The 26,088-nt window shown below is 48.4% G+C and overlaps 1 protein-coding gene across 1 annotated transcript; it reads left to right on the top strand.

Moving 5' to 3' along the window:
* Positions 1-223: 223 nt before the first annotated feature.
* LOC147965702 (uncharacterized) lies at positions 224-2,121 on the top strand. The gene is made up of 4 exons (XM_087530569.1): positions 224-772; positions 893-1,180; positions 1,507-1,881; positions 1,981-2,121. Exons 1-4 carry the CDS (start codon positions 224-226, stop codon positions 2,119-2,121), a joined length of 1,353 nt encoding a protein of 450 aa, XP_087386695.1.
* The last annotated feature ends 23,967 nt before the right edge of the window (positions 2,122-26,088 follow it).

Raw genomic sequence — 26,088 nt, 5'->3', positions numbered from 1 at the left:
GATACTAAGTTTTCAGGTGTGGTTGAATTGACAACTCAGCTGCTAATACTTGAGAATATTATTTGGCTCCCCTTGTGTCGAATCGATAAATTTGGGTTGAATACTCTACCCTCGAAAGCTGTTGCGATCCCCTATACTTGTGGGTTATCACGCGGCGTTGGTGGCAGTTCGGGAGGAGCGCCAGGCCAAGAACCCACAGCGCAATGCTGCACCCTCAGCTAGAATGGTGCAGTCACAACACAGTGCCCCTAAGGCCAAGATGATGCCCACAGACGATCACGCCCCACAAGACGGCATTCAAGGGTCGGCAGAGGCCCCGAAGGGTGACCAAGCTCCAGAGGTCACCCCACCTCCGGAGGTGTCGCAACCTCCAGGAGCTGCGGACTCCATCGACGCTCCTGCCTTCGTCGAGCACCCGGTGTACTTCATCAGCACGGTATTGCGGGACGCAAGGGCGCGGTACCCCATGCCCCAGAAGCTTCCGCTCGCGCTCCTGGTGGCCTCACGCAAGCTGCGCCATTACTTCCAAGGCCGCCCGATCAAGGTCTTCTCTCCTTACCCACTAGAGAGGGTGCTCTGGAGCCCTAATGCCGCGGGAAGGGTCGCCGAGTGGAACATTGAACTTCAGGCATTTCAGCTCAAGTTCAGCACAACTAGGATCATCAAGGGAGCCTCCCTAGCCAACTTCGTAGCCAAATGGACCGACGCCGCGGAACCTGAAGTTGGTGAGAGCCTGTGTCTCTCGCCAGGAAGTGAAGCACCAGATGGTTGGGTCATGTACTTCGACAGCGCTTTCGCGCGACAAGGCATGGGGGCTGGCATTGTGCTCATATCGCCCACCCAAGACAAGCTATACTATGCCGTGCAGCTCTGCTTCCAGCGGGATGAAAAGGTCTCCAACAACATCGCGGGATACGAGGGGTTGATCGCCGGCCTCAAGGCCGTCGCGGCCTTGGGGGTGAAGCATCTCACCATCAAGGGTGACTCGCGGCTCCTCGTCAACTTCTCCAACAAGGTGTATGAACCAAGGGACGAGCATATGGAGGCGTACCTCGCGGAGGTGCGCAAGATGGAGAAGCAATACCTAGGCCTGGAGCTACAGCATGTGCCACGCGGCACCAACAAGGAGGCCGACGAGATCGCCAAGAGGGCGCCAAGACATCTACCCCAAGAACTAGCTGTTTTCGAAGAACGACTCTTCAAGCCTTCGGCGACCCCCACGGCCGCGGAGACTACATCACCTCGAGAGGAACTCGCACAGCCACCAGCCTTGGGACCCCCTCTTGCGGTCCAACCTCAGGAGCACATCTGCTCCTGGCGCTCGAGCCTCGGGAGGGATGCTAAACCGAGGAATTCAAGGCGTACCTGATACGAGGGACACTGCCGGAGAAAGAGGAGGACGCGAAGAGCGTGGCCCGGCAGGCTACGGCATACTGCATACAGGATGGTGAGTTATACAGAAAGCGACCAAATGATGTTTCCTTGCGATGCATCTCTAGGGAGTAGGGGAACGAGCTGCTAGCTGACATACACGACGGGGACTGCGGGCACCACTCATCATCACGCACCCTGGTCGGCAAGGCGTTCTGCAGCGGGTTCTACTGGCCCACGGCACTCAACGACGTGACCGAGTTAGTGAGATCATGCGAGGCCTGCCAATTCCATGCCAAGCAAATCCACCAGCCTGCCCAGGGCCTCCAGACTATCCCGCTTTCGTGGACTTTCACGGTCTGGGGGCTGGATATCCTGGGTCCGTTCCCGCGAGCGCCTGGGAGCTACCGCTACCTCTATGTCACCATCGACAAGTTCACCAAATGGGCAGAGGTGGAAGCCGTCTGCACCATCCCAATCGGGTCAGCAGTTAAGTTCATCAAGGGCCTCGTGAGCCGGATCGGGGTCCCTAACCGCATCATCACTGACAATGGCTCGCAGTTCACTAGCAATCTCTTCAAGACCTATTGTGCTAACCTTGGAACGCAGATTTGCTATGCTTCAGTGGCACACCCCAGAAGCAATGGACAAGCTGAGCGCTCCAACGCCGAGGTCTTGAGAGGCCTCAAGACCCGGACCTTCAAGAAGAAGCTCGAAGCCTGCGGCAGCGGCTGGCACGACGAGCTCTAGTCTGTGTTATGGTCCATCCGCACCACCGCAACCAAGCCAATAGGCGAGACCCCGTTCTTCCTCGTCTACGGAGCAGAAGCGGTTCTCCCTCACGAGGTCAGGCATCGCTCCGCGCAGGTCCTGTCATTTGATGAGACGCAGCAGGATGCCATGCGGGGGATGGACCTTGTGCAGGGGGAGGAACACCATCGTGAAGCCTCGCTCCGAGCGGCAAGATACCAGTACGCGTTGCGACTGTACCACGGTCACAGCGTTCGCTCCAGGACGCTCGAGGTGGGCGATCTTGTCCTGAGGCGGATGCCCTCCAAGGAAGGGTTGCATAAGATCTCACCCATGTGGGAGGGCCCGTTTAGGATTGCCCGCGTCTCCAGTCCTAGCACCGCGCGCCTGGAGACGTAGGACGGGATCCCCATCCAGAATGCCTGGAACATCCAGCACCTCCAGAAGTTCTACCCATGAAGCAAGGCCCGGTACCTGTGAACGTCTCCGCTCGTGACACTCTCACATAATAATGAGTGGGGTTGTACACGGCCCGGGGTCTCCGGAGTGCCGCCCTTCGGCCTCAGGGGCTCCCTCCCACGTCCTAGTGGCAGCACTTAGCTCCGCGCTGGTGAGAAGACTAGACTAGGTGCCGGACGCGGCTGTTCATTTGCTTTCTGTAGTTGGCTTGCCCCTTTTCCTTTAATGAAATTTGGAGTTCTGGCGTTTCTCGATGGTTTGGTTGAACCCCCTCTTCTTTCTGATTCTTCCCTCGATTCTTTGTTTTTCGCCAGGGAGGGCGGCAGTTGACCGACGCTCTCCCTCGCATGCCCCGCGATGGGGGCTGGACAGGTGGTATGCGCGTGCGCACTCCCCTGATCTCTGCGAGGCGTTCTCGTCTGAGATTGTGATCGAGCCCGTGCCCTGCGGGTACCGCGACGCGGTGCGTTTGGCCATAACCAGCTCATACCTGAGGCCTCGCGCAAGAAGGGTTAAGGATTTCTTAACGAATTTTTGCAGTTTCGCGATGTCGCCCGAATCAACAGTGGGGAAGCCCTACCAGGTGCCCAGAGACGCGCACCCTCATGAGGTCAAAGCTACCCCAGATGCATCGAGCTAAGTTACCCCTCTACACCCGAATAAGGCATAAATCTAACAACACAACCCGGAAGCAATAAACACACCACAAAAGCAACGTGATGCGGAGCATCCCATGATCATCCCCATGGACGCACCTACACCTCCAACGACACCACTTGGACCAATGACACAAGCCCGAGCCAAGGCTATCGAAGATAAGGTGAACTCACTCCTCTCCGAACTTCCATTTTTTATGCATGAGACATGGCTACTACCTAAGTCCGAGGTGTTGTGCATGATTAGGTACAAAGAGGACTCTTCCGAAGATGCGCATGAAGATGTACAAGTCCCCAAGTTCACGGATGAGGAGAACCAACGGAAGGAGCCAAGAACATCTCCCAGGCCCCGGACATCCGGCCAAGACCCCGGACATCCGGCCCCTGGAGCGTCATTCACTACAGCAGCACGGCCGCCAGAAGCTACAGGCCCCGGACATCCGGCCTCTCCCGAGCTCCCGGACATCTGGCCACCAGCCCGGAAATCCGGCCCCTCCGAGCCCGAGAGCAACAAATGCCACCACTCCAGCCCGGAAATCCGGCATCGCTTGAAAGCCCGGACATCCGGCCCGACCAACCCGGACATCCGGCCTCCCCTGTCTGCGCACATTGAAGGGCCGAGGCCCGTGTATCCCTTCTCCCCCCTAGACTATATATACTCCACCTCACCCAACTTTCTAGGGCTAGAAAAGGATTAGCTCATGTTTGTGTGAGAGCTTTGCTCATCCACTCGGTTACCTTCTCCTCAGAGATTCGAGCCTCCTGCGGAGAAGATCCCCCAAGCGGATTCAAGACCCCTCTTTAGGAAGAACATCAAGACCTCCTCACGGAGAAGACCGGTTACCGTGTATCGTCCCTAGTTGACCGTGGACTGTGTATCGTTCTATGTATCCGAGGATCTAGCACTTTTGTGACTTGTTCTTGTTAGTTTGAGTGTTCCTCTTGTGTTTCCCCTTTGTGTTCTTCATTTTCTTCGCGGGATTCCGCTCCTTTCGTGAAAGATCGGGTAATTAGGGTTCAACCCTACATCATCTTGGTATCAAGAGCCACGTTGATCACAATTTCGGAGCCCCCCATTGTGTTTCTAGCCTTGTTTTTGTTGTTTTTTCGTCCTAATTCGAAAATTCCCCACAAAAATAGCCCCCATTTTTTGTGATTTGTTGGTGTGTTGAGATTTTGTTGGTTTGGATCCGTGGATTTGCTTTGTATTGAGTGGATCTAGCTTCCCATCCATTTCCCCCCAATTTCCATCCACAAATTCCTCTGAATTTCGCCTGGATTTGACCTCTCCACGCGGTGTTCATCCCGTTCGTCCCCAGATCCAGAGCCCGGACATCCGGCCCGACAAGCCCGGACATCCGGCCTTCCACCCGGACATCCGACCCCTAGCAGCAACATCTCCATCCACCGTCCCGTTTTTCGCCCATTTTTCACCAAATTTTGTTCTGGTGCCCACCATATACCACATATACTTCCGCATACCTCCACCACTTCCGCATAGCCCAACCATTCTGGACTGTTTCGCTCTTCGACACATTTGCTACTTCGAGGTTTGAGCATTTGAGTTGTGGTACCATATCCTTTTGTGTTTCTGCTATCTAGGTACGGTTCGACATCGACATCACCGCCGCTCATCGTCGCCACAGACGCGTCCTACATCATCACTGCCATCCTACATCGTCATCAACAACGACCACCTCACCTACATCGTGGTATTTCGGTCAACCATTTTGACACCATACCGGAAGCAAGACCGGTAACCTCGTCTTGGTATTGGACATATCACTCTTGCCATTACATTGATACCCATCATAGCCTTACTCCTTTGCGTTGCTTACCCATCGAGACTAGCCATTGAGTATTGCCGGCAATGAGACTTGTGCACATTAGTGATCATACTTCCCATAGCATACATACATCATTGTTGCATATATTGGTATCATCTCTTGTGTCACAAAGTTGTCATCGCATACTCACTTGCTATATCGGTTCGTCAAGCATTGCATGATAAAAGAGCTCCAACGTCAAAGAGCCAAACAAGCTTTTAAGCAAAGAGGAAAGATAAGCAAAGAGCTTTTAAGCAAGAACCATAGCATCATACAACATTAAGATTGTCATACTCGATCATCTTGGATCATATCATAGCAACACCTTGCATAGAGCATACTTGGGATAGAAGTCGTTGCATTTTTGCTAAGTAGGTTGTGCACAAGTTCTTGTATCTGCCTATTGTGAAATCGTGCTAGTGTCTCTCTAGTGTTGTGCAACAAGAGCATTTTGTGGATTCCACATTTTGGCTCACCCTTGGTTGCACGACCCCACTTATCTTTTTGCGTGTGTGTTTCCGTGTACCTTATATGCTTGGTCTACTTGTTACATTGCATCTTGCGAATTTTTTCCAACATTATTTAAGCTCACTTACAATTGCATTAAATTTTGTGCCACCATCCTAACCAAGCTCCACCATAATCTTTTACTTGTGTAGGTGTGAGAAACCGACAAGAGCTAGTACCAATTGTGCTATTTCCTTGTCCTACATTGGAGTGATCATCGATCCACTTTCAACTTCGGTCAAGGTACATTGGGTATTCACTTTCTACCACTCACATTTGTCTTGGAATGATGGATAGGCCAAGTACTTCTACCAACCCACTCTTCATGGAGCAAGACGATGACATGAACTCCTTCGTCACCAAGAGTCACCTCTTTGGTGCACAACGTGCTTTACATCAAGAGCAACAAGCCATGAGTGACCGCATCGACAACCTCGCCACCGACTTATGACTCTCCGAGCAAAATACAAGGGACTACTTCGACCACAAGCTCGACGAACACAAGCAAGAGAACGACGCAAGAATGGACGAAATTCATGCTTTGTTGCTCAACCGCTCTTCTTCCACTTCAAGAAGGAGCCGTTCAAGCCGCCACTCTGACTTTACCCTCTCCGGCTCAAGTACACCGACATCCAACACTCTTCGTCGTGCTGCGCGCAACGAGTATCAAGCAAGCCTCAATCCTCTATGCGACACCGACTCTCAAGAGCGCCGACAACGTCAAACTCAAGAGGCCTTTGCGCTAGCACGCAAACATCAACGACAATGCCAACACGAAGAGGAAGAGCGAGCGCGTCTACACCAAAATGCACAAGATGCCGAGGCACAACGCCAAGAAGAACAACTCTGTGACGCTCAAGCACTTGCGGTGCAACAAGCTCTATGCGATTCAAGTCGAGCCGTAGCCGACCGAGGCCGACAAGCCCGTGAACAGGAGGAAGCACTTCGCGAAGAAATTCAAGAACGAAGATTTCAAGCTCGCGTGCCCCTTCAAGTTCCTCCTCGAGCTCGACAAGCTCCTCCACAAGCACGTCAAGAACAACAAGTTCCTCAACATCATGAAGACAATGGCGATCCTCCACGACAAGGACAACATGAGGTTGACAACCCTCAGCGCCAAGAGCACCACGAGTTGAACAATCATCAACAACATGGGCGTCATCATCCTTGACCCCAACACAATGAAGAGCAACTCTATGGCAAGCTCAAGTTTACCATGCCCAAGTTCAATGGAAGCAACGATCCCGAAGAGTACCTTTCATGGGCATTGAAAGTTGACAAGATCTTCCGTTTGCACAATTATGAAGAAGAGAAGAAGATCGTGATGGCATCCCTTGAGTTCCAAGACTATGTCCTCATTTGGTGGGAACAAGTCATCGAGCGCCGTGAGGCAAGAGGTGAACCACCAATCACTACTCGGGCACAAATGAAGGATGTCATGAGAGCACGCTTTGTGCCTACCTACTACAACCGCGACCTCTTCAAGAAACTCCAACTACTCAAGCAAGGAACAAAGAGCGTTGAAGAGTACTACAAGGAGATGGAGATTGCCATGATACGAGCCAATGTCACGGAAGATGATGAGCAAACTATGGCACGTTTCTTGAATGGACTCAACCGTCCTATCAAGAAGATCGCCGACTTCCAACCATACTCGAACCTCATCGAGCTAGTGCATCAAGCTACCAAAGCGAAACGCCAAGTGCAAGATGATTTCAAGTATGCAAAGTACTCATCCAAGTCCTACGGCTTCTCCTACAACCAAGCTTCAACGACTCCAACACCGACTACCAAGCCTTCTACTAGCACCATCAACAAGTCGAGTTCCAAGAAAGCTTCGTCAACTCCAAGTCATCCTCCTACTACAAGCAACTTCAAGCCGAGAGCTTCATCATCATCAACTCCAACCGATGAGACCGCCAAGACGAGTTCCTTCAAGTGTTTCACTTGCGGAGGCCGAGGCCACAAGTCCTATGAGTGCACCAACAAGTGAACCATGATCCTCAACGACGATGGCACTTACGACTCAATGAGTGAAGAAGAAATGGACGCCATCGAGCAAGTCGCCATGCACCGGCAAGTGAACGATGAAGAGGAACAAGTCTTTTGTGATGAAGATTCAAGTCCCGCACTTGTTGTCTCCAAAGTCTTGACTCTCCACATCACCAAGAAGAAGACCAAAGATGCCATATCTTTCATACCAAGGCCGGCATCAATGGACGATCCGTCAAGGTCATCATCGATGGAGGAAGTTGTCATAATCTCGCAAGTGAAGAACTTTGCTCCAAGCTCCAATTGCCCAAGACGAAGCATCCACATCCATCATTCACTTGCCGGTGCATGGCGACTTGCTCGATGGCGTCCAATTGCCGGTGCATGACGAAGCATCCACATCCACATCCAAGCTCCAATTGCCCAAGACGAAGTTGTCTCCAAAGTCTTGACTCTCCAACATCACCAAGAAGAAGACCAAAGATGCCATATCTTTCATACCAAGGCCGGCATCAATGGATGATCCGTCAAGGTCATCATCGATGGAGGAAGTTGTCATAATATCGCAAGTGAAGAACTTTGCTGCAAGCTCCAATTGCCCAAGACGAAGCATCCACATCCATACAAGGTGCAATGGCTTAGCAACTCCGACACCATCCAAGTCGAGCACCGAGTACAAGTCTCCTTCAAAATTGGCGCCTACGAAGACACCTTAGAGTGCGATGTCGTTCCAATGACCGTTTGCCATCTTCTCCTTGGACGTCCATGGCAATTCGATAGAGGAGTCATCCTGAAAGCACAAGTGCTCCCTAGGTGGTTTTGATAATTGATGACAACATATCTCTTGTTGGACTAACATTTCTATCTAGCATGTTTCAGATAAGTTCAACAATGGAGTGGCATGGACTAAAGGTTGTGGGAACTCCTTCAAGATGCTAAGGACAAAGGATTGGCTAAAGCTTCAAGCTCAAGACTCTTCATTTTACATTTTAGTGATCCAAGATCACATTGAGTCCATAGGAAAAGCCAATACTATCAAGGAGGGATGAGGTGTTGCTTAATGAGCCTCTTGCTTCATGTGCTTAATGATATGCTCCAAAATCCTCATCTACTTTCCCACTTCCACATATGACCTAAACCCAAAGCCAAAATCGGTCATACCGATTCTTTCTATCCGGCGCCACCGAGTTTCACTTGTCATAAGCCACTGCCAAACCCTAGCAATTCGGTTCTACCGATAGGGATCTCGGTCTCACCGAGATGGGATTGCAAACTCTCTGTTTCCCTTTCGTAACTTTTCGGTCTCACCGAAAGAGCGAATTGGTCCCACCAAGATTGCAATGTAAACTCTTTGTTTCCCTTTTGTAACTTTTCGGTCTCACCGAAAGAGCAAATCGGTCCCACCGAGTTTGCCTGACCAACTCTCTGGTTAGCTTATTACCAAACTCGGTCTCACCGAGTTTGTGTAATCGGTCTCACCGAGATTACGTTATGCCCAAAACCTAACCATATCGGTCCTACTGAGTTGCATGTCAGTCCCACCGAAAATCTCTAACGGTCACTAGGTTTACCTTTTCGGTCCGACCGAGTTTGTTGATTCGGTCCCACCGAGATTGGAAAACTGTGTGTAACGGTTGGATTTTGTGTGGAGGCTATATATACCCCTCCACCTCCTCTTCATTCATGGAGAGAGCCATCAGAACACATACACAATTCCAACTCATATGTTCTGAGAGAGAACCACCTACTCATGTGTTGAAACCAAGATATTCCATTCCTACCATATGAATCTTTATCTCTAGACTTCCCCAAGTTGCTTTCCACTCAAATCTTCTTTCCACAAAATCCAAATCCTATGAGAGAGAGTTGAGTGTTGGGGAGACTATCATTTGAAGCACAAGAGCAAGGAGTTCATCATCAACACACCATTTGTTACTTCTTGGAGAGTGGTGTCTCCTAGATTGGCTAGGTGTTACTTGGGAGCCTCCGACAAGATTGTGGAGTTGAACCAAGGAGTTTGTAAGGGCAAGGAGATCGCCTACTTCGTGAAGATCTACCGCTAGTGAGGCAAGTCCTTCGTGGGCGATGGCCATGGTGGGATAGACAAGGTTGCTTCTTCGTGGACCCTTCGTGGGTGGTTGCTTCTTCGTGGGTGGAGCCCTCCGTGGACTCGCGCAACTATTACCCTTCGTGGGTGGAGCCCTCCGTGGACTCGCGCAACCATTACCCTTCGTGGGTTGAAGTCTCCATCAACGTGGATGTAGGATAGCACCACCTATCTGAACCACGGGAAAAACATCCGTGTCTCCAATTGAGTTTGAATTCTCCAAACCCTTCCTCTTACATTCTTGCAAGTTGCATGCTTTACATTCCGCTGCTCATATACTCTTTGCATGCTTGCTTGATATGTATTGTGTATGTTGAAATTGTTCCTAAAACTCCACTCAAACCAAAAAGGCCTAAAAATTGCAACTTTAGCACTAAGTGTCTAATCACCCCCCTCTAGACACATCTACTTCTAGATCATACAAGTGGTATCAGAGCTTTGGTCTCCATTGCCTTGGTTTAATCACCATTGGAGGAAGATGGATGTGTCTACCTTAGGGAGTCTTAGACATAGAGTGCCTATTCTTGATGGAGAGTATTTTCATGAGTGGAAAAATGAGATGCTTGTAATTTTCAATCAATATCATTTGAACAAGTATATTGCTAACCCTTGTGCACCTCATATTGATCCTTTGCATCCTACCCTAGATGAAGATATTGACATGATTCGCAATCTTAGAACTATTGAGCTCATCATTAGAGGATTGCCCAAAAATTTGATTGCTAGTTTGCCTACTCTTAATTGTGCCTATACTATATGGAAATTTCTTGAGGAACGATTTCCCGATCATTCCTTGAAAACTTTGGATGAAATTCTTCGTAAATCTATTGCCTTGAGTAAGATGAACTCTAGTGATCCTAGTTTTGGTAATTGTCTATTTGAACTTACCAATCTTAAGCATGCTAAAGGAGATGTTGGAATCATTAGTGATATCATATTCGAAGCTACAAGAATTCATAAAAGTGACCACTTTGATGATCATTTATCTAATGAATTACCCTCTCTAGGAAATGATGAGTCACAAGATCATGATGAACATGGATACTATGATGATGATGATAGTGACTTCGATCTTGATGATGCAATGAGACATTTTGGTCTTATGGCAAATCTTCGGGGATATGAATCAGGAGGAAAGGAATGGGTTCTTGATAGTGGATGTACTGACCATATGACCGGAGGTGAAGAGATGTTTCGTGAGCTTGCTGAAAATGACGGCCCTCGAAAATATGTCACCTTTGGTGATAATTCGAAGGGTAAAGTGGTTGGCCTTGGTAAGGTGGCCATCTCACATGATAGTTCCATTCAAAATGTCATGCTCGTTGAATCTCTCGGCTACAACTTACTTTCAGTATCTAGACTTGTTGATTTCAGTTTGAATGTCCTATTTACTGAGGTAGATTGCCAAGTATTTCGTCGAGACAATCATAAAATGGTCTTTACCGGTATGCGTAGAGGTGATCTTTACATTGTCGATTTCTCTAAAAAGGCACAACCTAAAACTTGCTTTGTTGCTAAATCCTCAAAAGGTTGGTTGTGGCATAGACGACTAGGTCACGTTGGCATGAGAAACCTTGACAAGCTTATTAAAGGAAATCATATCCTTGGAGTTAACGATGTCATATTTGATAAGGATAGACTTTGCAGTGCTTGTCAAGCAGGTAAACAGGTTGGAGGAAGGCATCCCGTGAAGAACATCATGACCACAAGAAGGCCACTCGAGCTACTTCATATGGATCTTTTTGGTCCCAACGCCTACAAGAGTCTCGGTGGAAATTCTTTTGGCCTAGTTATAGTTGATGATTTTTCAAGATTTACATGGGTGTTCTTTCTTAATGACAAGTCGCAGGTCCAGAAGATCTTCAGAAACTTCGCTAGGAAGGCCCAAAATCAGTTTGACATGAAGATCAAGAAGGTTCGGAGTGACAACGGAACGGAGTTCAAGAACGCAAATGTGGACACCTTTCTTGACGAAGAAGGGATTTCACACGAGTTCTCGGCTACATACACACCTCAACAAAATGGAGTTGTTGAGAGGAAGAACCGGACGCTCATCGAAATGGCAAGAACGATGCTTGATGAATACAAGACACTGAAGCACTTTTGAGCAGAAGCGGTTGAGACAGCTTGTCACACAACAAATCGCTTATATCTTCACAAGCTACTCGGCAAGACGGCATACGAGCTTCTCACCGGTAACAAACCCCAAGTTGGATACTTTCGAGTATTCGGCTCAAAGTGCTACATTCTTGATAAGCATCGTCGTTCAAAGTTTGCTCCTAAATCTCATGAAGGTTTTCTACTTGGTTATGGCTCAAACTCTCACACTTACCGTGTCTACAACAATTTCACCCGAAAGGTTGAAGAGACGGTAGATGTGAAGTTTGATGAATCTAATGGCTCGCAAGTAGAGCAATTTCCAATTGATGTAGGAGACAAAGACCCTTCAGAAGCAATCCAAGACTTGTCCACTGGCAAAATTCGTCCAACGGAGGTGAAGGAGAGTACTTCATCCGTCCAAGTGGAAGCTTCTACTTCACGACAAGGTGAACCAAGAATCGACATGGAAGCATCCACAAGTGGGACACACCAAGATGAAGAAGACAAGGAAATGCATCAAGACGAACATCAACAACCTCTTTCTCCACCACGACAAGAGAACGACGACGTCAACAATGAAGAAGGCCAAGAAGAAGAACAAGATGAAGAAGATGTTCAACGAAGACCCAATCAAAAGCTCTCATGAGTTCGAGCAAGAATTGCCAAAGATCATCCCGTCGAGCAAATCCTCAATGATATACAAACCGGGAGAATCACTCGCTCAAAAACTCGTTTAGCTAACTTTTGTGAAAACTATTCATTCATCTCTAGCATTGAACCTATGAAGGTTGAAGAAGCATTGGAAGATCCGGATTGGACAAACGCTATGCATGAAGAGCTACACAATTTTGAGAGAAACCAAGTTTGGACATTGGTTGAGAAGCCCAACAACAACCACAACATCATTGGTACCAAATGGGTGTTTCGCAACAAGCAAGATGAAGATGGACAAGTGGTTCGCAACAAAGCACGTCTCATCGCCCAAGGGTACACACAAGTCGAAGGTATGGACTATGGTGAGACATATGCTCCCGTTGCTAGACTTGAGTCCATTCGCATCTTACTTGCCTATGCTAATCACCATAACATCACCTTGTACCAAATGGACATTAAAAGTGCTTTTCTAAATGGTGAAATAGAGGAGGAAGTTTATGTCAAATAACCTCCCGGCTTTATCAATCCTAAGAAACCTAATCATGTTTAAAAACTTCACAAAGCTCTTTATGGTCTTAAACAAGCTCCTAGAGCATGGTATAAATGCTTGACCAAGTTCCTTACTACAAGTGGTTTTGAAATTGGTAAAATTGATTCTACTCTTTTTACTAAAAGGGTTAATGGAGAACTATTTGTATGCCAAATTTATGTTGATGATATCATATTTGGTTCAACTAACCCTCTCTTTAGTGAAAAGTTTGGAAAGCTAATGTCAGAGAAGTTTGAGATGTCTATGATGAGTGAACTCAAATTCTTTCTCAGTTTGCAAATCAAGCAAACTAAGGAAGGTACATTTGTCTCTCAAACAAAGTACACCAAGGACTTATTCAAGAAGTTCAATATGCAAGAATGCAAAGGTATGTCTACACCCATGCCTACTAGTGGACATAATGATTTGACCAAAGATGGTGAACCGGTTGATCAAAAGGTTTATCGCTCTATGATTGGTTCATTGTTATACCTATGTGCTTCACGTCCCGATATTATGCTAAGTGTGTGCATGTCTGCACGATATCAAGCTGCTCCTAAAGAATGTCATCTTAAGGCTGTGAAAAGGATAGTGAGATATTTAATCCATACACCAAATTTTGGCATTTGGTATCCTAAGAGGTCTTCTTTTGATCTTGTTGGCTGTTCCGACTCGGATTATGCCGGAGACAAGGTTGATAGAAAGTCCACTTCGGGTACTTGTCAATTTCTTGGTAGATCTCTTGTGTATTGGTCTTCCAAGAAACAAAACTCGGTATCCTTATCCACCGCCGAAGCGGAATACATTGCCGCTGGTTCATGTTGTGCTCAATTACTTTGGATGACCCAAACTCTTAAACATTATGGGATTTATGTGAAACATGTTCCACTACTTTGTGACAATGAAGGTGCTATCAAAATTGGTCATAATCCTGTACAACATTCTCGAACTAAGCATATTGAAGTTCGTCATCATTTCATTCGAGATCATGTTGCTAAGGGTGACATTGATCTTAAGCATGTTCGCACCGATAAGCAATTAGCGGATATATTTACTAAACCTCTTGATGAGAAAGTGTTTTTCAGGTTGAGAGGAGAATTGAACATCATTGATGCTTCGAACTTGGAGTAGAAACTCCATTGGATACATGCAAGACATGAGCTTATGACTAATCCATGATATATCTCTTATGATGACTATCTTATGTCTTGGATATATTTGTACCTTGCATGTTGTCTAACCCATGTAGGTGCTTGGTTGAATCTAATTCCATGAGATTGCGACTCACTCACATCTTGAGCAATCTCCACATCACCAAGTCTCTACACAATGGCGGTTGAAGACAAGGAAGCACAAAACCATTCAAACATATCCTTTGACAAATTCTATGTTGAGCTTCATGATTGTCATTTTTGGATACACAAGTGCTCTTCCTTGCAAGAACTAACCCATGTAGGTAGATGAACTCAAACTCCAAGTGGTACTCTCAACTCTTGATGAGCTACATCAACCTTGATCACCCACACAAGTTCAACTACATGAGCAAGAACCACACCACCACCCAAGGTATGTTATTCCATCTTAGAGAAGCTTTACTCCAAGACATGAGTCAAAGCAACTCAACAAGATGTGAATACATCAAGATGCTTAAACGAAAAATGGTAACCCCATTTTGAGCTTAAACGATGAGTATGGCCTATGATCAAGTGTTCTCACTTGACTCCTAAGTCAATATACTCTAACATAGGTGACTATGTCACCGCCCAACTCTAGATGAAGTTCTCTTGTGTTCTTTTCTTTGTTATTGCATTTGTCTCATGCATGTTTATTTTCTTTCTCTTTTCAAAAAAAAACTTCATCTAGATCTTTCAGTTTCTTCTCTTTTCTCTTTGTTTTTGTTCTGCATTTTCTGCATTTAATTCCTTGCAAATCCTTCAGGTAATTCATTGAAAATCTTTGTGAGATCCTACATGTCTAGTGAGCTGAGGTGACAAGTGTTTTTCTCTGTGTGAACTCGGTTTCACCGACTTGTAATTTTTGGTCCAACCGAATCTTTTCGGTGCCATCGAAACATACCACTCGGTGCCACCGACTTCGCAACAGGAAAAACAGTTTGCCATTTGTTCTATATTTCTTCTGATCCAGCTCTACTCAATGAATCTTGTCCTCTACAAGCATCACAGTTTTATCCATTGCTTTGTGCTGAGTCTCAAGGACCAAACCTATACGACGGATTCCAGAAAGCCCTTCTTGGAAATTGATGTCAAAGGGGGAGAGAGAGATCACATCAAAGCTTGTAGGAGAGAGAGATCACATCAGGGAGAGAAAAAGTCTCAAGGACCAAACCTACAAGAGAGAAAGTATTAAGGGGGAGAGAGAGACTTCCAGGGGGAGAGAATACTCAAGGATCCCAGATGTCCCAGATGCTTGATGCTTGATGTTCAAGAGGAGAGATGTCACATGTCTTTTTAGGGGGAAAGACATGTTCATTTGTATCTTTCAGCTCTGATTTGCTGTTCCTTATCTTCTCCCAATATCCCATGTAAGATTCTGGGGGAGCAAGACACCTAAGGGAAAGAAATCAGTCAAATTCATTGCATATCTTTATTCTTGGGGACATGTTGAATCCAATGTGGTACCTTGTACTCACTCTCTACATGTCATCCCAGTCTTGGTATTCTTGTGGTTTCTTTTGTTTGCTCTGGCTAGAGGATGTACCTGTGTTATCTAACTTTGTTTGTGCAGGTTCATTCCATCCTAAGCCAACTCAAGACCACAAGGTAAGTATATGCATCAAAATCATGAGTATGAGGAGTTCTTGCTTATGTACATACTGTTTGCAAGAAGGACTCATGAGCATGAAGGTATTTTCCTTGATAATCTTTTGCTCTGATGCATATGGCCAAGATACATGTAACACATTGCCTACTCTGTCATGGTTATGCTCTCACATGCCTCTATATTTCATATTTACATGAGTGCATGCATGTAGGGGGAGCCTATGCTTGTTACATGTCCTTCCAAAGCTTTACTTGCTGTTCTTTATATCTTTATCTAAAGCTTTGATGTATGTTGCCATCAATTACCAAAAAGGGGGAGATTGAAAGCACAAGTGCTCCCTAGGTGGTTTTGATAATTGATGACAACATATCTCTTGTTGGACTAACATTTCTATCTAGCATGTTTCAGATAAGTTCAACAATGGAGTGGCATGCACTAAAGGTTGTGGGAACTCCTTCAAGATGCTAAGGACAAAGGATTGGCTAAAGCTTCAATCTCAAGACTCTTCATTTTACATTTTAGTGATCCAATATCACATTGAGTCCACAGGAAAAGCCAATACTATCAAGGAGGGATGAGGTGTTGCTTAATGAGCCTCTTGCTTCATGTGCTTAATGATATGCTCCAAAATCCTCAGCTACTTTCCCACTTCCACATATGACCTAAACCAAAAGCCAAACTCGGTCATACCGATTCTTTCTATCCGGCGCCACCGAGTTTCACTTGTCATAAGCCACTGCCAAACCCTAGCAATTCGGTTCTACCGATAGGGATCTCGGTCTCACCGAGATGGGATTGCAAACTCTCTGTTTCCCTTTCGTAACTTTTCGGTCTCACCGAAAGAGCGAATCGGTCCCACCGAGATTGCAATGTAAACTCTTTGTTTCCCTTTTGTAACTTTTCGGTCTCACCGAAAGAGCAAATCGGTCCCACCGAGTTTGCCTGACCAACTCTCTGGTTAGCTTATTACCAAACTCGGTCTCACCGAGTTTGTGTAATCGGTCTCACCGAGATTACGTTATGCCCAAACCCTAACCATATCGGTCCTACCGATTTGCATGTCAGTCCCACCGAAAATCTCTAACGGTCACTAGGTTTACCTTTTCGGTCCGACCGAGTTTGTTGATTCGGTCCCACCGAGATTGGAAAACTGTGTGTAACGGTTGGATTTTGTGTGGAGGCTATATATGCCCCTCCACCTCCTCTTCATTCGTGGAGAGAGCCATCAGAACACATACACAATTCCAACTCATATGTTCTGAGAGAGAACCACCTACTCATGTGTTGAGACCAAGATATTCCATTCCTACCATATGAATCTTTATCTCTAGCCTTCCCCAAGTTGCTTTCCACTCAAATCTTCTTTCCACAAAATCCAAATCCTATGAGAGAGAGTTGAGTGTTGGGGAGACTATCATTTGAAGCACAAGAGCAAGGAGTTCATCATCAACACACCATTTGTTACTTCTTGGAGAGTGGTGTCTCCTAGATTGGCTAGGTGTTATTTGGGAGCCTCCGACAAGATTGTGGAGTTGAACCAAGGAGTTTGTAAGGGCAAGGAGATCGCCTACTTCGTGAAGATCTACCGCTAGTGAGGCAAGTCCTTCGTGGGCGATGGCCATGGTGGGATAGACAAGGTTGCTTCTTCGTGGACCCTTCGTGGGTGGTTGCTTCTTCGTGGGTGGACCCCTACGTGGACTCGCGCAACCATTACCCTTCGTGGGTGGAGCCCTCCGTGGAATCGCGCAACCGTTACCCTTCGTGGGTTGAAGTCTCCATCAACGTGGATGTAGGATAGCACCACCTATCCGAACCACGGGAAAAACATCCGTGTCTCCAATTGCGTTTGAATTCTCCAAACCCTTCCCCTTACATTCTTGCAAGTTGCATGCTTTACATTCCGCTGCTCATATACTCTTTGCATGCTTGCTTGATATGTATTGTGTATGTTGAAATTGTGCCTAAAACTCCACTCAAACCAAAAAGGCCTAAAAATTGCAACTTTAGCACTAAGTGTCTAATCACCCCCCCCCCTCTAGACACATCTACTTCTAGATCCTACACATCCACAACGGCCGAACCAACCACTACATCTTCAAGATGAAGGGCAAGGAGTAAGTTCTCCGTCCAATGTCACCAAGTCAAGTGATCGCCAACAAGCAAGCCACCCATCGTGGAGATCATAGCTAGTGAGAGAGAGAGACACCAAAAAGAGAGTGAGCGCCACAAGCCCAAATCGAGTGCCTCCACAATGAGCGAAAAGAAGAACGTAGTTCTATTTGCCACCAAACGTGAGATAAGAGAAGTGTGTGAGAACCCATCTAGCGTGATACACTATGTCCTCTTGTGGAAGGACAATGCACCAAAAGCTAACACCTCTCACACTCTACCTTTAGTCTTGTCTTCTCTTTTGCAGGAATTTCACGATGTTTTCCCCGACGAGCTACCTCCGGGACTACCTCCACTACGAGGCATTGAGCACCGAATTGACCTCATCCCTGGAGTACCTCTTCCGAACAAAGCTCCATACCGCGTCAACCCCGAAGAAACCAAAGAAATACAAAGGCAAGTAAAGCATCTCATAGACCATGGACATGTGCGTGAAAGCTTCAGCCCTTGTGCCGTTCTGGTTATCCTTGTGCCAAAACGAGACGGAAGTTTTCGCATGTGCTCCGATTGTAGACCTATCAATGCTATCACCGTTCGATATAGGTATCCCATTCCAGGCCTAGATGATATGCTTGATGAGCTTAGCGGTGCCACTATCTTTTCCAAAATTGATCTTAAGAGTGGTCACTATCAAATCCGCATACATGAGGGTGATGAATGGAAAACTGCTTTCAAAACCAAATTTGGCTTGTATGAGTGGTTAGTCATGCCTATGGGTCTTTCGGAAGCACCGGGTACTTTTATGCGCCTTATGAATCATGTCTTTCGCCCTTACATTTGAGATCCATTGCGATGCTAGTGGTATGGAATACGAGGTGTGTTAACACAAGAGAAGCGCCCCATAGCTTATTTTAGTGAGAAACTTTCTGGAGCGCAACTCAATTATCCCATCTATGACAAAGAGCTATATGCTTTAGTGCGAGTCTTGCATGAATGGGAACATTACCTTCGTCCCCATGAGTTTATCATTCATACCGATCATGAGACTCTCAAGTATCTTAAGGGACAAACCAAGTTGAACAAGCGTCATGCTAAATGGAGTGAATTTATTGAGTCTTTTCCTTATGTCATCAAGTACATCAAGGGTAAAGAAAATTTTGTAGCGGATGCTCTTTCCCGCATATGCATGCCTGTGACTCAAGTTGAATTGGATGTCTTTGGTTTTGAGCATATCAAAGACTGGTATGAGCATGACCCTATTTTTGCTACTCCTTATGCCAAGTGTTTGATGCATACTTCTTGGGAACACTATTACATCAAAGATGGATAATTATGAGAGCTAACAAACTTTGCATCCCCGAGTCTTCTCTTCGTTTGTTGCTTTTGCAGTAATCTCATGGAGGAGGCTTAATGGGACACTTTGGACGAGACAATACGTTCGCCACGCTCTCGAAGAACTACTTTTGGCCAAAGATGTTCCGCGACGTCAATTGCTTCACCAACTGTTGCTCTACATGTTGCAAAGCTAAGTCAAAAGCTCAATCTCATGGCCTCTATATGCCTCTCCCCATTCCATACCAACCATGGGAAGATATTAGCATGGACTTTGTGCTTGGTTTGCCTACGACTAGAAACGGGAAGGATTCGGTATTTGTCGTTGTGGACCATTTCTCTAAAATGGCACATTTCATTCCTTGCAACAAGATAGACGATGCTTCACATGTTGCTAATCTCTTTTGTAGGGAAATATTGCATCTACATGGAGTGCCAAAGATGATCGTCTCGGACCACAACGTCAAGTTCCTAAGCTTCTTTTGGAAGACCCTATGCGCCAAGCTCGAAATCAAGCTACTCTTCTCGATGGCTTACCATCCTCAAACCGATGGCCAAACGGAGGTGACCAACCGCACACTCTCCACTCTACTTCGAGTAATCATCAAGAAGAACATCAAGGAGTGGGAGGAGTGCCTACCTATCACCGAGTTCGCCTACAACGGAGCAAGACACTCAACAACCGGCAAGTCCCCCTTTGAGGTCGTCTACGGATTCAACCCTTTGTCACCATTGGACATTCTCCCTCTACCACTACAAGAGCGCATCAATTTGGACGCAAGTGCACGAGCGACCCATCTCAAGAAGATGCATGAAGATACAAGAAACACAATCGAGCGCCAAGTACAACGCCTTGCGACCAAGCTCAACGTCAACAAGCACCCTATGATATTCAACATTGGAGACCTCGTGCGGCTACACCTTTGCAAGGACCGCTTTCCCCAAGAACGCAAGTCCAAACTTCGACCACGCGCGGATGGACCCTTCAAGGTGCTTGCACGCTACAACAACAACGCATACAAGATCGACATCCCTCGCGACAAGTACTCTGTGAGCGACACCTTCAACGTCAAAGATCTTTCTCCATACCATGGTGATGAAGAATTTGATCTGAGGACGGATCTTCCCCAAGGGAGGGGAGATGATGCGGAGCATCCCATGATCATCCCCATGGACGCACCTACACCTCCAACGACACCACTTGGACCAATGAGATGAGCCCGAGCCAAGGCTATCGAAGATAAGGTGAACTCACTCCTCTCCGAACTTCCACTTTCTATGCATGAGACATGGTACTACCTAAGTCCGAGGTGTTGTGCATGATTAGGTACAAAGAGGACCCTCCCAAAGAAGCGCATGAAGATGTACAAGTCCCCAAGTTCACGGATGAGGAGAACCAACAGAAGGAGCCAAGAACATCTCCCAGGCCCCGGACATCTGGCCAAGACCCCGGACATCCGGCCCCTGGAGCGTCATCCACTACAGCAGCACGGCCGCCAGAAGCTACAGGCCCCGTACATCCGGCCTCTCCCGAGCCCCCGGACATCTGGCCACCAGCCCGGAAATACGGCCCCTCCGAACCCGAGAGCAACAAATGCCGCCACTCCAGCCCGGACATCCGGCCTCCCCAGCCCGGACATCCGGCATCGCCTGAAAGCCCGAACATCCGGCCCGACCAGCCCGGACATCCGGCCCCCCTTGTCAGCGCACAGTGAAGGTTTGAGGCCCGTGTATCCCTTCTCCCCCCTAGACTATATATACTCCACCTCGCCCAACTTTCTAGGGTTAGCAAAGGATTAGCTCATGTTTTGTGAGAGCTTTGCTCATCCACTTGGTTACCTTCTCCTTGGAGATTCGAGCCTCCTACGGAGAAGATCCCCCAAGCAGATTCAAGACCCCTCTTTAGGGAAGAACATCAAGACCTCCTCATGGATAAGACCGGTTACCGTGTATCGTCCCTAGTTGACCGTGGACCGTGTATCGTTCTATGTATCCAAGGATCTAGCACTTTTGTGACTTGTTCTTATTAGTTTGAGTGTTCCTCTTGTGTTTCCCCTTTGTGTTCTTCGTGTTCTTCGCGGGACTCCGCTCCTTTCGTGAAAGATCGGGCGATTAGGGTTCTACCCTACATCACAAAGTAAGCACCATGGTTCATTACACGCCCCCGCAGGGCTCCATACTCGTTTCTCACAATGCAGGAGGAAAGGGAAGGAGAGGACAAGCAAAAGCGGCTCCTGCGACGCGGCTGCTCGCGAGGATCGGCCCCCGAATTCAGATGGAGCCCTCCTCGTGCTTCATCGGGGCGCAATGACGGGACGATCCGCCATTGTCCTTGAAGCGTGCCCGACGGCGTGGCGGCTGGTCGTAGCCGTCGCTACTGGAGCTCTCGCCGGAGGAGGAGCTGCCGTAGCCGGGCGAACTGCGGCCACCACCGAGGGCGAGTTCACCCTCGTGCTCGTCACGGCCATCGCCAAGACCGAGTGCCTCGCCATCATCATCGTCCTCAGAGCAGCATCCGGCGCGGCGGCCGTCTTCCATGAACACCCTCACGAAGAGGGTTGATGCCCCGTCGAACATGAAGTGGAGGGTGCACCACCTGCCCAGGCCATGTGCACGGGCGAACGTCTGCCAGCCATGGGCCAGGGCCACGTCGCCCGTAGCAGAGATTTCCACCGCGACCCACGAAGCCTTGCTGCAACAGCCGTCGGCCTGCAGCCAGAGGCCGCCGGACCTGGGCCGGCAGTTCGCCGGCAAAGGAGCACGGTGAAGGAAATATGCCCTAGAGGCAATAATAAAGTTATTATTTATTTCCTTATATCATGATAAATGTTTATTATTCATGCTAGAATTGTATTAACCGGAAACATAATACATGTGTGAATACATAGACAAACAGAGTGTCACTAGTAAGCCTCTACTTGACTAGCTCGTTGATCGAAGATGGTTATGTTTCCTAACCATAGACATGAGTTGTCATTTGATTAACGGGATCACATCATTAGGAGAATGATGTGATTGACTTGACCCATTCTGTTAGCTTAGCACTTGATCGTTTAGTTTATTGCTATTGCTTTCTTCATAACTTATACATGTTCCTATGACTATGAGATTATGCAACTCCTGTTTACCGGAGGAACACTTTGTGTGCTACCAAACATCACAACGTAACTGGGTGATTATAAAGGTGCTCTACAAGTGTCTCCAAAGGTACTTGTTGGGTTGGCGTATTTCGAGATTAGGATTTGTCACTCCGATTGTCGGAGAGGTATCTCTGGGGCCCTCTCGGTAATGCACATCACTTAAAGCCTTGCAAGCATTACAACTAATGAGTTAGTTGCGGAATGATGTATTACGGAATGAGTAAAGAGACTTGCCGGTAACGAGATTGAACTAGGTATGAAGATACCGATGATCGAATCTCGGGCAAGTAACATACCGATGACAAAGGGAACAACGTATGTTGTTATGCAGTCTGACCGATAAAGATCTTCGTAGAATATGTGGGAGCCAATATGAGCATCCAGGTTCCGCTATTGGTTATTGACCGGAGACATGTCTCGGTCATGTCTACATAGTTCTCGAACTCGTAGGGTCCGCACGCTTAACGTTTCGATGCCGGTTATATTATGAGTTTATGAGTTTTGATGTACCGAAGGTTGTTCAAAGTCCCGGATGTGATCATGGACATGACGAGGAGTCTCGAAATGGTCGAGACATGAAGATTGATATATTGGACGACTATATTCGGACACCGGAATGGTTTCGGGGGTTATCGGATATATACCGGAGTACCGGGGGGTTACCGGAACCCCCCCCCCCCCCCGGGGGTTATTGGGCCTCATGGGCCCAAAGTAGTGGAAGAGGATAGGCAGCAGGAGGTGGCGCGCAGCCCCTCTTGCCCCAATCCGAATTGGGAAAGGGAAGGGGGCGCGGCCCCCTTCTCCTTCCTTCTCTCCACCTCCTCCTTCCCCCTTCTCCTAGTTGGAATAGGAAAGGGGGGCAAAACCTACTTGGAGTAGGATTGCCCCCCTTGAGCGCGCCTCCTCCTCTTGGCCGGCCCCCTCCTCCTCCACTCCTTTATATACGTGGCCAGGGGCACCCCATAGACACAACAATTGATCTCTTGATCTCTTAGCCATGTGCGGTGCCCCCTTCCACCATAATCCACCTCGATCATATCGTAGCGGTGCTTAGGCGAAGCCCTACGACGGTAGAACATCATCATCGTCACCACACCGTCATGCTAACGGAACTCTCCCGTGAAGCTCTACTGGATTGGAGTTCGCGGGACATCATCGAGCTGAACGTGTGCTGAACTCGGAGGTGTCGTGCGTTCGGTACTTGGATCGGTCGGACCGTGAAGACGTATGACTACATCAACCGCGTTGTGATAACGCTTCCGCTTGCGGTCTACGAGGGTACGTAGACAACACTCTCCCCATCCGTTGCTATGCATCACCATGATCTTGCATGTGCGTAGGAAAATTTTGAAATTACTATGTTCCCCAACACATGGAAGTTGAAGCCAAGTGCCGGTCGGGTTCTCCGACCACATGACAAACTCCCGCAGCACCTCCGCCGAGTGGAAGCGCGGCCGGGGAGGCCGGGTGACCATGGCGCGCCTCCCCTCATTGACAGGGTTGCCCCGACCTAAGCGGCTCCCACCGCACGAAGAAGCGCCATCACGGCCGCCAAGGACGGCGCCGGACCCCAAGGGAGTTCGCCCACTTCCATGAGGGACCTCAGCGGGGGTTGCGGCATGCTTGCGCGGGCGACCGCGCCCCCTCTTAGGCGGTGGCTAGCCGGGCCCGTCCTGGCGAGCTTTCCCCTTCTCGGCGGCCGAGAACCTCTTCACTGGCGCCATGGGTGTCACGGCAAGGAAGAAGAAGAAGCGGGAGGAGCGGAGGAAGAGACGGGTGACGGGGGCTCCGCCCCCTCCCCATTTATAGCTGAGGGGAGGCCAACCGCCGGCCTCCACGATCTAAGGTAATGATGGCTATTATGCATGCACCAGGGACTCGTCAAGTTGGGCAGTTGCCGAGGCAGCATGGGGAAGCGGAGACACCCACGTCCCGTCAATCGTGATGCATCAATCAAGGCCGCAGGCGGTTGGGGCCCGCGGCGTTCCGCACTTGCCCCTTGGCTTCGCCTCGAAGCCAAGTACGAGCGCGCCTTGGGCCCGGGGGCTACAGTCGGAGTCCTGGGAATGGGGGTACCCAGACTTGCCTGCCTACGGCCCAGGGCGTGGCTCCACCAGCGGCCTGGTACGGCCCATCTTCATCAACAAACACTCAAGACCCTCGCGAGGGGCCAAGCCTCGCGAGGTGGATGACACAAGACCTCCTCAGGGGCAGCCTCACTAGGCTGGCTCGCAAGGAGCGGAGAGATCAAGGAGAGGGGCACCTCATGAGGTTTCCATGATGTGAGCCATGACGACCAAGGCCAAGCGGGCGCTAGGCGAGCGCCAGCGCGCGCGGAGTACCGGTTGCCTCTTTGGTGCTAAAGAGGCAGGCGCAGGCGAGGAGTCCCGAGGCATCGGGAAAAGGTTTCCATATCGGTGCAACGAGACCGAGGCCAGTAGGACGACAGGATGGAGGTCATCACGGAGCCCACGACAGCGTCACCACCAGAGCCTTTGGGAGGCGAAGACCACCTTTTGTCAGGATAGCTTGTACTAGCTGTTCCCCTTCAAATTGGCCGTTGTGGGATCCCTTCCCGCCTAATATTTGGGAAGAGGACTCGGGCCTCTATAAATAGGACTAGCCACCACCATAGGGAGGCATCTCATCTGGGAGAGGAACCAAACCATCCACACACACACACAAGCTCATCGAGCTCAAGAACACCTCTCCTCAGGAGGCTGTTCTTCCCTTGTACTTATTCATCCTCACCCTACAAGGAAATCCACCACACCACACTAGAGTAGGGTATTACACCGCAACAGTGGCCCGAACCAGTATAAACTCTTGTGTCCCTTGTTCCTCGAGTTCGGTGAGCTACGCTTTGAGATCGAGGTGAGAGTGTGAGCTAGGGGGAGAGAGATCTTCGTGCACACCCCAGTGTTCGAACCTCAAGGGTTTGCCGGAACCCGTAATCCGACATTCCTAACCCTAACTCCCTACTTGTGGTTACTTGTCTCTTGTCCTTACTTATATCATATTGTGCGGATGTCCGGTGGTTGTGTGCCTCGTGCTTCTTTTGTGGCCTGATAGGATTCCCAGCGACCGGACGACCGGCGGCCCAGCCGGATGTCCGGTCCAATCAGTTTCACCGGACGTCTGACAACTTTAGTACACTAAGTGGCTCAACGTCAGTTTTTACACTACTACTATATATAGCCTCCTCCCTCCACGGGATAAGGTTGATCATTCACTTTGAGCTCTCCAAGAACACATTTTACTCCCTCTCTTGATCCCCCCACACAAAATCCTAGACCCCCAAGGGATTTGGTTACATTTGCGAGAAGTTATCCAATCAAGTGATAGATCCAATCCTTCCCCTTCTTCTCACCAAAGGAATTCGTGATTTGAGCAAGTTCTTGAGCTTTTCCTGTCGTTCTTGTTACTCTTGGAGGTTGGAGACTCCTAGACGGTAGGAGTCACTCAGAGAGGAATCGACATTGTGATTACCCTGGAAAGTTTGTGAGGGTTTGGAGATCACCCCAAGGTCTACCACTAGTGGTTGAGAAACGCCTTCGTGGTGTTTTCTCAAAGGGAGAATAGGGTGAGCCTTCGTGGCATTGGTGTGCCTTCGTGGTAACATCCACCTCTCTAATGGTGACATAACTTCCCTCCAAGGAAGTGAACATCGGCATACACCCTTGTCTCTCGGAGTTGCGGTTATTCCTAACCCTAACTCCCTACTTGTGGTTACTTGTCTCTTGTCCTTACTTATATCATATTATGCTTGCTTACT

Source organism: Triticum urartu, chromosome 6A (assembly GCF_056163025.1).
Source record: "Triticum urartu cultivar PI428250 chromosome 6A, HENAU_Tu73, whole genome shotgun sequence".
Lineage (NCBI taxonomy): Eukaryota > Viridiplantae > Streptophyta > Magnoliopsida > Poales > Poaceae > Triticum > Triticum urartu.
The sequence above is the reverse complement of the archived record's forward strand: the minus strand, read 5'-3'. Positions and strand labels throughout refer to the sequence as shown.